The sequence below is a fragment of the Otolemur garnettii genome, unplaced genomic scaffold (genome assembly GCF_000181295.1).
Source record: "Otolemur garnettii isolate 467f Iridium unplaced genomic scaffold, OtoGar3 scaffold00021, whole genome shotgun sequence".
NCBI classification, from domain to species: domain Eukaryota; kingdom Metazoa; phylum Chordata; class Mammalia; order Primates; family Galagidae; genus Otolemur; species Otolemur garnettii.
Window position 1 is genome coordinate 22,731,775 of NW_003852416.1, and position 14,973 is coordinate 22,746,747.

The following is a 14,973-nucleotide window of genomic DNA, read 5'->3' on the forward strand; positions in this document are numbered from 1 at the left end:
AAAAAAAAAAAAAGAAATATATAGTACTAGTAATCAATAAATATCAAGGCCACAATAGGTAGCAGGCAATATTCAAAACACTTTCATATTCTCATTTAAACCTCTCAACTGCCTTTGAAGTAGTGACATTTTAATAATGGTGACAGAGGTTCAGAGAAGTTAAGAAACTTATTGGAGGTCACACAGCTTGCACAAGGTGGTGCTAGGATCTGACCTCATGCTGTCAACCACTCTGCAGGGGTGAAGTTAAGGACAAGCTGGGGGGACAGTAGCTGTGCTTCTGCCAACCTGTCTCCCAGAAAAATTTCTGGGACCCCTTCCCCATCCCACTCCAAGAGCCCAGACAGAGACAGAGGAGCCAGTAGCTTTTCTCCTGATTCCCAGAGACAGCTCACCCCCAACCATCCTCCCCTCTCAGCCCTGCCAATAGCCAGCCTCTTAGGTCCCCACAAAGGAAGCTCACATCCCACAACTGTTTAGTCGGCTGTAATCCTGGCTAAAGTTCACTCCTTGGGAAAAATAGCATGGGGGGTGGCTGCTGCTGGAATGTGTGTGGCTGGGACCCAGTGTCCCAGCCCAGACAGCAGGCTCTGCAGGGGCCAGGAAAAAAGCAGGCAGCCAGGGGAATCCGGAATCCCCAGCCCCCAGCTGTGCCAGAGAATGGAATGTGCTGCTCTGGAGTGTTAAAACATACCCAGCCAAGGCTGGAGGTGGCAGTTGTGGGAGCTGAGGGGCTGCTGCCACAAGGCTGCCTCTGTTCTCAAGACTGAGCTCACTCCATTAGGACTCGGGGGTGGTGGGATTATGCCTAGTGGGCAGCTCCCTCCTGGTAGCTCAGTGGCTAGTTCCTGGATCTGGAAAGGGCCAGGCAGAACAGAAGGGAAAGTGGGTGTCAGGATTGCTATGTTCATCTAAAGGCTCTCTTGTGAGGCTTTTACAAGCACCTGCGGCACAATTCACATCCTGGCTCCATGGCTTAACAGCTCTGTGACCTTGGGTGGGTTACTTAACCATCCCATGCCTCTATTTACTCATCTGTTAAACAGAGTTACAACAGAACCTAGTTCCAGGGACTGTCATGGGGTCTAAATGAGATGATGCACTCAGCATGCTGCCTGCTGCAGGTGTTCCATACACAGGTATTACTATCCTGAGGGCTACCACCGATAGGACAGATGCTGGGCCACGGCCCAAGGGGCTGTCTTGAAGCTTCCATGGGGACAAGGGGAAGAAGACAGAGAGTTTCATGTGGCCTCAGCTCCAAGGGCCAGAAATCCTAAAGACTGCCAGTTCAAAGTCAGCTAGGGCTCACTGCAGACTGTTCAAAACCATGAATAAACCACACAAAGGATGGGCAGAACCCTGAATCCAAGCCGGGCTGTGGGGGCTGGAGTCCCAGGTCTGCCTCGCAGGTGCCAGGGCTACAGCAGAGCCTGGCTCTCCAACCCCTCCCCTTGGCTGCCGGAGAACAAACTGGAGGGTTTCGTTTAAACCAGGCATCCAATGCTACAATGAATAGTCTGTCTACCAAGCTGCCCATGTGTGGGTCCTCTCCACGCCTTTGACTCAGCCAGCTGCAAAGCACAACCCCTCCTGCCAGATGCCTCCATGGCCCGTGGCTTCACTTGGTGGTAACTGTACATCAAAGTCGCCATCCCCTGCCTACTTTCACATGCACCTCAAGAGGACAAGGAGGTAGCCCCCAGCTTCCCTGCTCTGAGGCTGCTGACCCTTGAGGATGGAAACCACTTTTCTTACATCTCTGTAACCCATACCCCAGGGCCAGGCTTCAGGTTACGCCTATTACAGTCAGGATTTCACCAACATTAAGCATTGTTTTCATTTTCCAAAAATAAAATGATACTGATTCTGCTTTTTCAGACTACACTCATGCCTCTCCCTGATATTCTTCTCTAAATAATAACCTGAAGTTATTCTCTAGTTTAAATAAACAAACCACCATTCTAAGCCACCCAAGAGCCTCCCAGAGCTGCTGTCCCCAGGAAGGTTGTCAGAAGGATAGCAATGAGGTAGTGTTTACGAGTGCTCCGACCTCAGTGGACTCTCTTTTCATCCCCACGCAGCCCCACATGGGATATTACCATCACACCCACTGCACAGATGAGGAAAGCTGCATGGCGAGACGGGGCCAGACTCGCCCAACCCTGCTTCAGCAGATGGAAAACTGGGCCAGCATGGCACTGGCCTGCAGCAGGCACCCTCTACTGCGGCTGGGACTGGGGCTCTCTGCTCCCACTTTGGGGAGAGCAGTGCCTACCTCACAGTTATGGTGAGCGGTAAATGAAGTGACATGTGCAGACCGCATCCCACCGTGCCTAGCACCCAGTAACCCTCCACCCTCCCCAGCCCTAGGGCATAACTTGGGCACAGCTTGCACTTGCCACCTCGTAGCCAATCCTCTTTCCTGCTGTTTTTCAGCCTCCTGAAGAGCTGATCTTTTTCAGCTTTCTCAGAGGGATTAAAGTCTTTCTATTCTAAAGCCTACATTGCATAGTGGTCCCAACCCCAACCCCCAGGCCTGGACCCTCACAATTTGGTCATAAGACAGGGCTGCAAGTCAATCCCACAAGCATGTGCTGAGCCTCTCCTGGGTGCAAGGCACCGCTTTCCTCCTTCTGGGCCCCAGCTCACACCAGACCAGACTGCAGCTCCCGTGCCCCTGCCTTTGAGGGTACCCAAAAGCCCTGCCCCTCTGTCTAGGCACAGAGCCCAGGCCTACAAACTGGGCAGTGCCAGGAGAGCCAGTCCTCCAGCCTCAGTAAGAACATCAGTGCAAGGACAGGACAAAAACATAAGCAGCTTGAGGCTTTTTATTAATAATGCTCCATATACACATAGATCATTTTCATTCCTCTCCAGTATACACAAAGTACAAGATACTTAGTTCTCTCATCCTATAACAGAACAAAGGGGGGATACCAAGTCCCGCCTGGCTCCCCAGGGATGGGCACCTCCAGAGGCCTGGGTTGGGTCCCTGACTGCCAAGCCCAAGCTAAACTGCGTGGCCTGGCGAGAAAGCTGGCCTAAGATGTGTCCCTTGTCTCCTCATCCTGCCTCCTCGGGTACAGAAACTTCTCAGCCATCTTTGGTTCTGGGCCCCAGGCAGCCCACAACCCAAAGTTCTAAGTGGTAGAGGCCCCCCTTTTCATCCCATTCCCTGTGCTACATGTTCCCAAGAACCATGCAATAAATAAATAAATACTTCAAAAAGGCAGGGCAGGGAAGGGGTGCCTGAGCCAGCTCATGGCTCAGGGAGAGACACTGAGAGCCCCTAAGAATCCAGAAATGAACATAAAATTGTTGGAAAGGGGATGGGAACCCAAATTGGCCATATCTCATAATTCAGACTGTTCTCCAGGGAATAGCCCAGGAATCCAGCACCCAGCCCAGGGAGACCCAGTACTTCCCAGTTCTCCAAGGCTCCAGGACTTCTACTCTGCTGACCTGGCCTCACACTGCACGGGACGAGGGGCAAGGGAAGGCAGACAGAATGCTGGGACAGGGGAGAGCTGCCTAGATACTCGGCAGGAGAAAAATGAGTGATTTGAGTATACTGCTGCTGCTCAGTGGAGCTGGGGGGACACCAGGGCATTATGTGGGCTGAGATCTGCAAGTCAGTCTCTGCAAGGCAGGGGGCTAAGGTCCTTTGAGCTGTTAGGATCTCTCCATGCTTTTCTCCACTTAACACTGAAGGACTCGGCCAACCCTTCTATACACATTCTCCTCTGGAACTTGGGAACATCAGTGCTGCTTCTAGAAGCACGCTTGGTCTTGTTAGCCAGGGCCACACCCTCTGATGGGAAAATGATCAGATCCTGGTACATGAAGGAACATTCGAGCACAAGAGCTGGGCCTGGCCCAATACACTGAAAGGGAAGAACACTTTTCCCAACCTCAGGTCTCCTAGAATTTCCCAAGTGTGGCCACAGTGGCCCTGATCATCTGAGCCCAGCTGGATCAGGCCTAGCTCGCTGCTGCCCTCTAGTGGATATTTCCTGCCCAGCCCTGAGTCCACTAAAAGCCCAAAGCAGAGCAGGGAACACACACCAAGCTCTCCAGGGGACTCCTCTCCCCTAGGGTTAGATGGCATGTCAGCGACCTGCAGGAGTGGGGGACAGCTCCAGAACCCAGCTGGAGGCAGTGAGGGAAGGAAAGGGGATGCCTACCTAGCATCCAGGCTACATCTGCCCAGTACACACCACAGGGAGCCAGGGGTTGGGGTGGGGAGGTCTGCTGCTGGCCCCAGGGTCTGGCGCCCAGTTGGACCCTGGCACCTCTTCTCACTTGCTCAAAGTCTGGTTGCACGAGGCGCACACAAACACAGTCTCTCTCTGGGCTTCAGGGGCTGAAAGGAAGAACTTAGTGAGACACCCGAGCTACTAGAACTCCCCTCCCAAAAGCCTTCCACAGACCACCCACCACCCAGCCTATATCCTCTCTGACCCAGCTCTCTAGTCTGTCTGCAAAGACTCTCTCTCCATGGGCTTTGGGGCAACAACACCAACGGCAGTCCTCTCCCAGGTAGACTATGCATTACAAAGAATTTTGGCACCAAAATACCAGAGTGAAATTTCTCAAAATGTTTTAAAAGTGATGTTATCTCTGGGTGGTAGGACTACAGGATTATTTCTGGTTTTTTTTGAGACAGAGTCTCATTATGTCTTATTATGTAGAATGCTGTGGTGTCACAGCTCACAGCAACCTCAAACTCTTGGGCTTAAGCAATTCTCTTGCCTCAGCCTCCCAAGTACCTGGGACTATCGGTACTTAGAAAGTGGATGGGAACCCAAACTGGCCATATCTCATAATTCAGACTGTTCTCCAGGGAATAGTCCAGGAATCTAGCACCCAGCCCAGGGAGACCCAGTACTTCCCAGTCCTCCAAGGCTCTAGGACTTCTACTCTGCTGACCTGGCCTCACACTGCATGGGACGAGGGGCAGGGGAAGGCAGACGCCACAAAGCCTGGCTATTTTTTATTGTAGTTGTCATTGTTTAGCAGGCCCGAGCAAGGTTCAAACCCATCAGCCCTGGTGTATGTGGCTGGCACCCTAACCACTGAGCTACGGGCGCCAAGACTATTTCTCTCTTCTGTGTAATAATTTCCAAATTTTCTAGTTAATAAACATATGGTACTTACATATCAGATGGGAAAATTTTTTGGTTTAATGTTATAACACAAAACAGGTGAAATATAATCATACTTTTCAAGAACATGCATATGCATTTATCCTACAGGCATGCTCCTGAACAAGCAGGGTCCACACCCAAGCTTCCTCTCCAGGAGACTATATGAATAGTTTTCTTCCTTTTGTTTATTTGTACTTTTGGCTGTATTAATGACAAATATGTACAGCTTTTATAAAAGGAAAAAAGATTTTTCTATTTTATTAAAAATGATACTTAGGAAGTGAGAAAAAGATCAAAATTCAGGATGGTGGTTTTCTCTGGGAAGGCAGGAGTGGTGCTGAGATGCCTCAGTGGTGTGTTACTGATGCGCTTGTTTTTTAACTTTAGTGAAATAGTCACAGGTATTTATTTAGTTTTTACACTTCATAATGCACAGGTATATCATCTCTATTCTTCAGAATGTATCAAATGTCTCCAGGTTTGGTTTGTTGAAGGGGATGAAGGAAATGTCACTGCAGGCCTTGGACTACAATTGCAAGTTCCCTTGACTTTTCGCTCACATCCCTGCTCTTTCCCACAATGGGACATCCTCTGGGGGAAACCCAGCCAAGCTCTCCCACTATCCTGTCCCCATCACCTGCACCACTCACCTGTTGCCCCCATGAAGGACTTGGGCACCTTGAAGGAGCAGCATCGAGAGCAGAAGCTGTTTCCACAATTACTGCAGCTCCGCTGCAGACAAAAGCCAAGGTCAGATATGTCCCTTACCCCAGGCACCTGGAGACCCCAGCACCTGCCTCCTTTCACCAGCTGATCCCACCCAAGAAAACTGGAACAGCATCTGGGAAGGCAGGCAAAGACATAGGCACAAGGACAGGGGATGACACGCTCACTTTAGCAAACCAGACACCAGACCCATTGAGATCCAAGGAGTCAGACTTCATCAATGACTCCCAGCAACTCCCCCACAAGATCACACTATCCCTAGCAAACACACCCTCAAAGACACTTACCCTCTTTTTCAGCACCGAGAAGGTGGCAGAGCAACCTGTACAGTTCCCTGAAAAACAGAGGTGGCAGTTCAGCCTTATCCTGGACTAGGCCTTTCAACTCCCACCTGCTACTAGCTCTTTTAAACGGGGATGCTTGAGACACCAGCCCAGACTCCTTGGATGGGCACTGTGAGCAAGCGAGCAAAGTCCAGCTTTATAGGCAGAAGGAGGGTCTTAAACTAAGACAGAGATACTGATGGGCCCTGAGAATCGCAGCTACCAGACAGTCCCTGCACCCACCAGGGCATAGGGCCCCACTGCAGATTCAGCAGGAGTCAAAGAACATCCAGCAGAATTCACTCCTGCAAATCCAGCTAAGCCAGAGGGGCCTGACCATGGGCATCCTCAAATGAAACCTGCCTAATGTGACTCCTTCCAAAGTGTCTCCTCCCTAACATTCCACCCATGGGTAAAGACAGATACACTCCTAAAAACCCCAACCCTGCCTTCTGTCCTCTGAAGATTCCAGGATTGAAGCTCAGAACCAGGCACATTCTGAGAGGACATGAAGGGCAGAATGCTAGACAGAGTGGGCGAATGGAGCCAAGGAACACCCTGCCTACACTAGCAGAGATGACAAGATGACAAAACTTCGGACAACGAGAAGGGGCAATGGCAGCTGAGAAAATGGCTGGGAGGAGGCAAGGGGAGTGTAAGGAGAGATGAAAGATGAGGGAAGAGGAGGTTTCTGATGTGGGGCCCAAAGGCCTACTGTGATCTGGCCATAGCAACTGCTGACCCGCCCAGGTCACCACCTGGCCAGTAACAGAACACCAAGCCTCACCTTCACACAAAGACCCCAAAAGACTTACAATTACATGTGGTCTGCCCAGCACAAATCACCTGCAGCTCTTGCTAAGGGAAACTCCCTGGGTTTAAAGAAAGAAAAGACCCGAGCTAGGACCAGGAGAAACCTGAGACCAAGGTGCTTCAGGTAAATGCCACTGCTGTCAGTCAGCTAGTGGCCCAGGCAGAAGAAAGGAGAGAGCAGGACACAGCCCATGCTGCTGCTGGGGCCAAACCATGAAACTGGCTGCTCTGACAGCCCCTACACTAAGCATCTGGGGAAGACACCAGACCTCTCCTTAGCAAGGGGAGGCAGAGGAATGGACAGGTGAAAGGAGCTGCCCAAAGACTGACACCCTGGCCCATGTCCAAGGATTCCTCTGAACTGGACAGGATACCAGGGCCAAGCAGCCAACAGCAGCCAGGTGGTCTGGTCAAAAAGCCAGGCACCAGGCTCGGCACCTATGGCTCATCCGGCTAAGGCGCCAGCCACGTACACCTGAGCTGGCGGGTTCGAATCCAGCCCGGACCCGCCAAACAACAATGATGGCTGCAACCAAAAAATAGCCAAGTGTTGTGGCGGGCGCCTGTAGTCCCAGCTACTTGGGAGGTGGAGGCAGGAGAATTGCTTGAGCCCAGGAGTTGAAGGTTGCTGTGAGCTGTGATGCCACGGTTCTCTACCCAAGGTGACAGCTTGAGGCTCTGTCTCAAAAAAAAAAAAAAAAAGCCAGACACCAACACACAGGCCTGGGTCCAGGGAGGGCCACCAGCTCAGCCAGGTGATGGATGGGTCCCTTCCAACATCTACCAGCTCTTTCTGCCCCTATTCTCAGCAATAGACTCAAACTTGAACAGTTTTTTTTTTTGAGACAGAGTCTTACTTTGTCACCCTCGGTAGAGTGCCATGGCATCGCAGCTCACAGCAACCTCCAGTTCTTGGGCTTAGGTGATTCTCTTGCCTCAGACTCCCGAGTAGCTGGGACTACAGGCGCCCGTCACAATGCCTGGCTATTTTTTGTTGTTGTTGCAGTTTGGCCGGGGCCGAGTTTGAACCCACCACCCTTGGTATATGGGGCCAGCGCCCTACTCACTGAGCCATAGGTGCTGCCCAATGCCCAGCTATTTTTGTTGCAGTTGTCACTGCTGTTTTAGCTGGCTGGGGCCGGTTTGAAACCACCACCCTCAGTATATGGGGCTGGCGCCCTACCCAGTGAGCCACAGGTGCCACCTTAAACTCGCATATTCTAACTCACCATGCAATGATGCCATGGAAGCCGTGAGAGTACTAAGGCCCCATGGGGCCAGCCGTGGACAGAGGGAATTCTCCCCACCACGACTCTCCCCTTTAGAGGCCTCAGAGATGCTCCTGTACAGTCTGCCCTCATTCTTCCCATGCATCACCCATCCACTGGCAGCCAGAATGTAGTAGCCCCTGCGATGTGCCCCCCCAGATTCCTATGTTGAATTCTAATCCAAGTGATGGTATTATAGTATGAGAAGGTAGGGCCTTCAGGAGGTGATTAGGTCATGAGGGTGATGCCCTCATGTATGGGATTCATGCCCTCACAGAAGAGGCCCCAGAGAATTTCCTTGTCCCCTCTGCCATGTGGGGACACAGGGAGAAGGCACTATCTATAAGCCAGGAAGTGGGCCCTCACAAGAACCCCACCATGCTGACACTATGACCTCAGACCCCAGCCTCCAGAACTGCAAGAAATCCCTGCTGTTTCAGAGTCACCCAGTTTGGTGTACTTCATTAGAGCATCCAAAACAGCTTACCTCAACCTGGCCCGTGAGACTCAGATCCAGGAGAGGCCTTGGGGGCAGAGCTGCTGCACCTGCCCTCATAGCAAAGAGCCTGACGACATCTCAGGGAATGGGACAAGAAGCCAGGGGCAGCTTAGGAAAATAAGCATTTCTGTCCTATCTTCAAAGGAGCCTGAATCCCGGGTAGGGATTTTTCTAAACCAAATCCAAAAACAAGACATAAAATAAGGGACTTCAGACATAAGGGCAAAGGAAAGCAGAGAGGGAGGACGATGTAGAAAGAATACTGGAGGACCTAAATTTGAGTCACAGCTCAGAGGACCTGAATTTGAGTTACAGCTCTACCACTTTGCTCAAGTCTTCAGGCAAATCACTCTTTTTACCTCAATCTATTCATCTGTAAAATGGGAACAGATATCTAAGTATCTTAACTTGAAAGTCATAGATGTAAACAAATTATTTGCTGAGACAAGAATAATATGTCTTGTGGAGTGTTACTTGGGACTTCTGGAACCTGCGCCAAGCCCTTAAGGATTGCTGATCCTAGGCGGCACCCATAGCTCAGTGGGTAGGGCACTGGCCACATACACCAAAGTTGGCGGGTTTGAACCCAGCCCAGGTCAGCTAAAACAACAATGACAACTGCAACAACAACAACAAAAATAGCCAGGCGTTGTGGTGGGCACCTGCAGTCCCAGCTACTTGGGAAGCTGAGGCAAGAGTATTGCTTAAGCCCAAGAGTTTGAGGTTGCTGTGAGCTGTGATGCTAAGGCACTCTATGCAGGGTGACAGCTTGAGATTCTGTCTCAAAAAAAAAAAGAGAGAATTGCTGATCCTGTCCCATCTCCCACGAAAAGGAAATGAGACTGTGTAGCGGAAATGCGCACAATCTGCTTAATAAAAGGGAGGGACAAGGGATATTCATTCCCACAGCAGAAGGACCTCTAACCCTGAACAAGCGCCCTACTTGCTGCAGGGACAGGAAGGCAGGCCCCTGGAGGCCCTGGGTCAAATTCCCAAGATAAACCCAAGGGCTTCTGCCAGGACACAGACCCTTGAACTCACTCTACACCGGAACACATGGTTCTGCCACCTACCCTGCTCCTGTCAGGTACAACAGCAGAAGCACAGGAGCCTTCAGCTCCCTTTCAGGCTTCCTCAGGACCATGGTAGCCCCCCAGGTGACCAGTATGCTGGGCTTCCACCATAATTTCATCTGGCTTCGACACTCCTAGCACTCCTGACCTGAGCCAGGTTTCCAAGCTGTGCTAGTAGTCAAGTCCACCCTTCTCCAAAGCTGTCTTTCATGACCACTCCACTAACTCCAGAACAGAGGAATAACCAATCTATAAACTTGGCTGGGGAGATGTGACCTCAGGTCTCTTTTGTGCCCAAAGGAAGATACTGTTTGCTTCAACTTGCTTTCAGCTGGATTAGAAAGACCAAGACAGGCTCCTACGAACCCCCAGAGTGGGCTAGGGTCTCCCATGTTAACCATACCCACTTACTAAGCACTGTCTATGAGCCAGCCAGGCACTGTGCTAGCCCTTCACAAGTATGCCACAGTTGAGACCTATAACACCCTGCAAAGACTATTATCTCTCTTTTATAGAAGGGGAAACTGGGGCACAGGGCTGTGACATTATTTGCTCAAGGACACCCAGCTGAGCTAAGATTTGCACCAGTGAGACTCCACGCCATTGTTAACCATCGACACCTCTGAGGGTCTGCCTGTTTCAGGATTATAGCTCTCTGCTACCCTGGCATGGCAGTTCCCAAATTAAAGTCCTTGTCTTCCTGCAAGCGATTTTAATAAGGACAGAGGGAAAAGAAGGAATCCAGGGTCTCATGGACAAATCTCTACTCAGTGCTCTTGTTATAAGTCAGTACCCACAGCTCTAAGATCACCCTTGTGGCAGGGATGTCCTTACACATAGTCCATCAGTCCCTCCCAGCCACTCCTCCCTCTCCCCGCTCAGCCGTGACCCTCTTCCCCAGCGTACCAAAGTTGTTAGTAGGGTAACGCTTGCGGAGCCGCTCTGTGAGCCGGGAAACCTTGCTGCGCAGCACCTCATTTTTGCTCAGGAACCCATTGTCCTGCAGGGCCAGCTCATCCTCTGCTGGGCACGGGGCACCCTCCTCATCCTCCTGCGGGAAGAACTCCATCCAGTCCCACCCAACTCTTGGCAAGGCTCTGGGACCTGCGTGCAGAGGCACCCGGCACAGCAGACCCCAAGAGTAGTATAGCCACAGCTGGCTCTGCCACCCCCCAGCCCAGCCCCTGCCCACCTCAGCAATACTCCTACTCACCAGCACCACCAAGTGGGTCTCCTGCCTCCCGATGTGCAGGGGAGAAGGAGAGAAAAGAGAGAGAGAGAGATAGCAAGAAGAAGCTGCTGGGAGAGGCCTCCAAGCAGAAGGAAACACAGGAGTGCTGCTGAGTTCCGCATACCTCCCAAAGGATGATGGTAACAGATGCCCCCCCTGAAGAGGATCCCAGCGACTAAACTTGGAGAAAGCTGATACTACTGTTTTTCAGACTAGATGAAATTAATGAGTTTTTATTTGACTAGAACAGAATAGAGGAAAAAAATAAACTTTACTATATACTTTCAGAAAACTTGTTTCACTTAAGTTTTACATGTTTTACAGACAATAAGTCTGATCTGGCTCAAGATGCAAAGTGTGTTCCTCACCGTGGGTCATGCACAAAAAAGCTTGAAAGCCCGTGCTATCCATACTCCTTCCTCACCAAGACACGTAGTCCACAATCATGTACCAAAATCTTGGAGCAATTTTCACTGGTTAAAAATTCAAATGTCTACATGGCCTGAGCTAATTTGGGAGTAAAGCAGGCAAAGCATAAATCATAGGCCTGGTGAAAAACCGCAAGACCCTCCCCCTTTTCTTATATCTCAGTTTCCCATTTTACAAAGAGAAACTATTTCCTACTCTAAGAAAAACAATAATGCAAATGTGACAATAAATGGAAAGCTAGGTGGCACCTGTGACTCAGTGATAGGGTGCTGGCCCCATATACCGAGGGTGGTGGGTTCAAACCTGGCCCCAGACAAACTGCAACAAAAAAATAGCCGGGGCTTGACGCCTGTGGCTCAAGTGGCTAAGGCGCCAGCCACACATACCTAAGGTGGTGGGTTCAAATCCAGCCCGGACCCGCCAAACAACAATGATGGCTGCAAAAAAATAGCCGGGTGTTGTAGCGGGCACCTGTGGTCCCAGCTACTTGGGAGGCTGAGGCAGGAGACTCGCTTGAGCCCAGGAAGAGGTTGCTGTGAGCTGTGATGCCATGGCACTCTACCCAGGGGGATAGCTTGAGGCTCTGTCTCAAAAAAAAAAAAAAAAAATTACCCGGGCACTGTGGCAGGCGCCTATAGTCCCAGCTACCTGGGAGGCTGAGGCAAGACAATCACCTAAGTCCAGGAGTTGGAGGTTACTGTGAGCTGTGATGCCACAGCACTCTACCGAGGGCAATAAAGTGAGACTGTCTCTAAATAAATAAATAAATAAATGGCAAGCACCATTTGGCCTCCGTGACAGGGATGACAGGAGGTGTTGAGGACCACATGTAACCTCAGCATGTGACCTAAAGGTGATAGTCATTCTTCAGCTACACTAACTGCTGCAGACTCAGGACTACCACAGAAACTAGAAATCTAGAGTTCTAACTAAAATCTTTCCCCATGTTTAAACACAGGCAAAAGTACTTGAAACTTTAAGTGCCAAATAAAACACTCCTATAGGAGGGAGGGGTTGGAGGGGGTCACAGTGTATGGCATACCTCTTAGGGACAGGACACAAATATAAGAGGAACTTTAACAAATGCAATCAGTGTAACCTGCTTCTTCATAACCTCAATAAATCCCAAGCAATAAAAAAAAACAAAACACTCCTACAAACTATCAGTTTGAATCACTGTCCTAAAATCAAGAAGGCTATTTAACTTCCCCTTCCTAGCACTTGGCCATGCAACTACTTTCTCAGTGTCCCCTCCCAGTCCCCCAAAGGGACATCTTCCAGAACTCATTCTGCAGAGAGCAGAGACCCAGGACAGTGACCTCCAAATCTGCCTTCTTTACATCGAAGTCACCAGCCCATGGTTTTCAGTAAAGGCAAGAAATCACCCAACTCCCCCAACAAGGCATTTCCTAGATGCTCCCAGGGCCAGTCCTACCCTAGGCACCCAGGACAGACAGCTGAACAGAACAGGAACAGAACCGGTGGCACCCTTTCAATCAATGAGTTCTAACTTGCTCACAGCAAGTATTGGCTTCTCATTTGGATGTAAGAGAACAAAATGAAAAAAAAAAAAAAAAAAACCACAGCTCTGTAACCACCTAGCTTCTGACCTAGTCAGCAACAGGTGCTGAAGAAGGGCTACTCACCTCAATTGCATCTTTAAACTCCTCATCTGGCTCAGCCTCTTCGGCCTCCTCCACACTACCTGGAGTGAGGTCCTGGGAAGAGAGACTCTATGACAGAAGGAGAAAGATGGCAGCCCTGCTCCCTAAGGCAGAGGGCCACCTCCCTAAGCCAGCATCCAGGCTTCCCAAAACACCAGGAAATGGCATAACTCCAAGAAAGAAGGAAATCATGGGGAAGAGAGCAACCTCTAACCCAGCAAGGATGTGGAGATGGGAACAAGACCAGGATAGACTCTAGAACATCAAGGTGGAGGTTCTGAGACCCATCCCCAGCACTCACTAGCCATGAGACTTTGGTCAGCCCCTCTGTGCACCTCAGCCATCCCTTCTGCCAATGAGAACCTCACTCTCAGAAATAACCCATACCCCACGGTGTTAGTATCAAAAACATACTTGGAACAACATCTGACACAGAGTAAAGCATTCCATAAAGCACAGCTAATAAAAACATAGCTATTTTTATTACACTTGAGAGGAGACCAGTCCTGGAAAATAGTGGGAACTACAATGGACCCTCTAGGAGCAATGTGGTATGTGTACAAACAAGCTGGTCCAGGAGGGCCCACCACTTGCCGACAGCAGCCTCTGCCCTGAGGTCAGAGCACTCACCTCCGTGGGTGTGAGGGCAGGTGTGCTGTCCAGCACAGCGCCCTTCCCCCCAGCATCCGGTGGCGGTGGGCTCTCAAAGGCATGCTCTTCCTGCTTGGGGTTCATGCACCGCTGCAGAGATGCCCTGTACTCAGACACCACTACCCAGGGCAAGAACAGGATGGGAGGCAGAAGAGATACAATGAGTGGCACTTTTAGGGTACCCACTTCCACAGCTTACTAGCCTCTTCCTCCAGCACCCCAGCCTCTGCTGCATGAGTCACCCTCCTAACTCTGAGCAAGTCACCTTACCAAAGCCTCATGAACAAAACAGAGATACTACCACCTGCCCCAGACTGTGAGAGAAATTAAATGTAGCAAGTGCTCGACATACAACTTCTATACTAATCACCCTACCACAGGAGGAAAACAAATACAGCAATCAGTCACACATGGGCGTGGGCCCAAGCCTCTGTGACTCAGGGCCTCTCAGGCTGCCTTGACACTGTAGAAGCCAGATGTAGAAAGGTACTGTGGGATCACACAGATGTGGCAGCAACTCCAGCTGGCTGCGGCCTGGGGGACAGGCATCAGCTTAGGAAAACAACCCTACCTCATCTCCCAGATCATATCTAACATCAGCAGTGACTTATCAGCTTGGGAAGGGAATAGGGATCACTATAGTAACAGCCTCCCCTGGTGAGACTTCAGCCTTATCTGATATCTCAGAGATGCAGAGCACGCAGGAGGGAGGACCCTAGTGTGGTGCCCCCCCCTCGTGGAAAGCACAGCACAGAGACGATTAGCTGTAGAGACAGAGGAACTGGGGAGCCTAACCTAGCCCTCAGAGCCAGCCTGAGCCCCACCCCCCAGCCTCCTCAGGGCTTACCTCTGAAGAACTCCACATTCCCCAGAAAGAGCGTGCTATTTAAAAGGGCAAGGACCCAGCAGAGTGGCAGCAGATACAGCATGCAAACTGTGCCCAGGAGAGCCCCATAGAACCTGGATGACAGAGAAGAACCACAAGATCAGAAATTCATAATAAAACAAACTGGTGGCTCAGCGCCTATAGCTCAACCGGCTAAGGCGCCAGCCACGTACAACTAAGGTGGCGGGTTCGAATCCCCAGCCCGGACCCGCCAAACAACAATGATGGCTGCAACCAAAAAAAAAAATAGCCGGGCGTTG

General features: G+C 50.7%; 1 protein-coding gene across 2 annotated transcripts in view; it reads right to left on the reverse strand.

The window, feature by feature from the left end:
• Positions 1–2,813: 2,813 nt before the first annotated feature.
• The window catches only part of ZFYVE27 (zinc finger FYVE-type containing 27), a 25,005-nt gene continuing 12,845 nt past the window's right edge, over positions 2,814–14,973 (reverse strand). Inside the window, exons 6-12 of one of the 2 annotated variants that reach the window (XM_003787288.3) lie at positions 14,675–14,787; positions 13,807–13,946; positions 13,159–13,230; positions 10,759–10,903; positions 6,164–6,210; positions 5,801–5,882; positions 2,814–4,366 (exon numbers count right to left, since the gene is read on the reverse strand). In XM_003787288.3, coding sequence (XP_003787336.1) covers positions 4,302–4,366; positions 5,801–5,882; positions 6,164–6,210; positions 10,759–10,903; positions 13,159–13,230; positions 13,807–13,946; positions 14,675–14,787 — 664 coding nt within the window. In that variant the 3' untranslated portion in view covers positions 2,814–4,301. Of the gene's footprint in view, positions 4,367–5,800; positions 5,883–6,163; positions 6,211–10,758; positions 10,904–13,158; positions 13,246–13,806; positions 13,947–14,674; positions 14,788–14,973 lie in introns of both variants that reach the window. The other variant, XM_012803663.2, reaches the window with a different exon arrangement.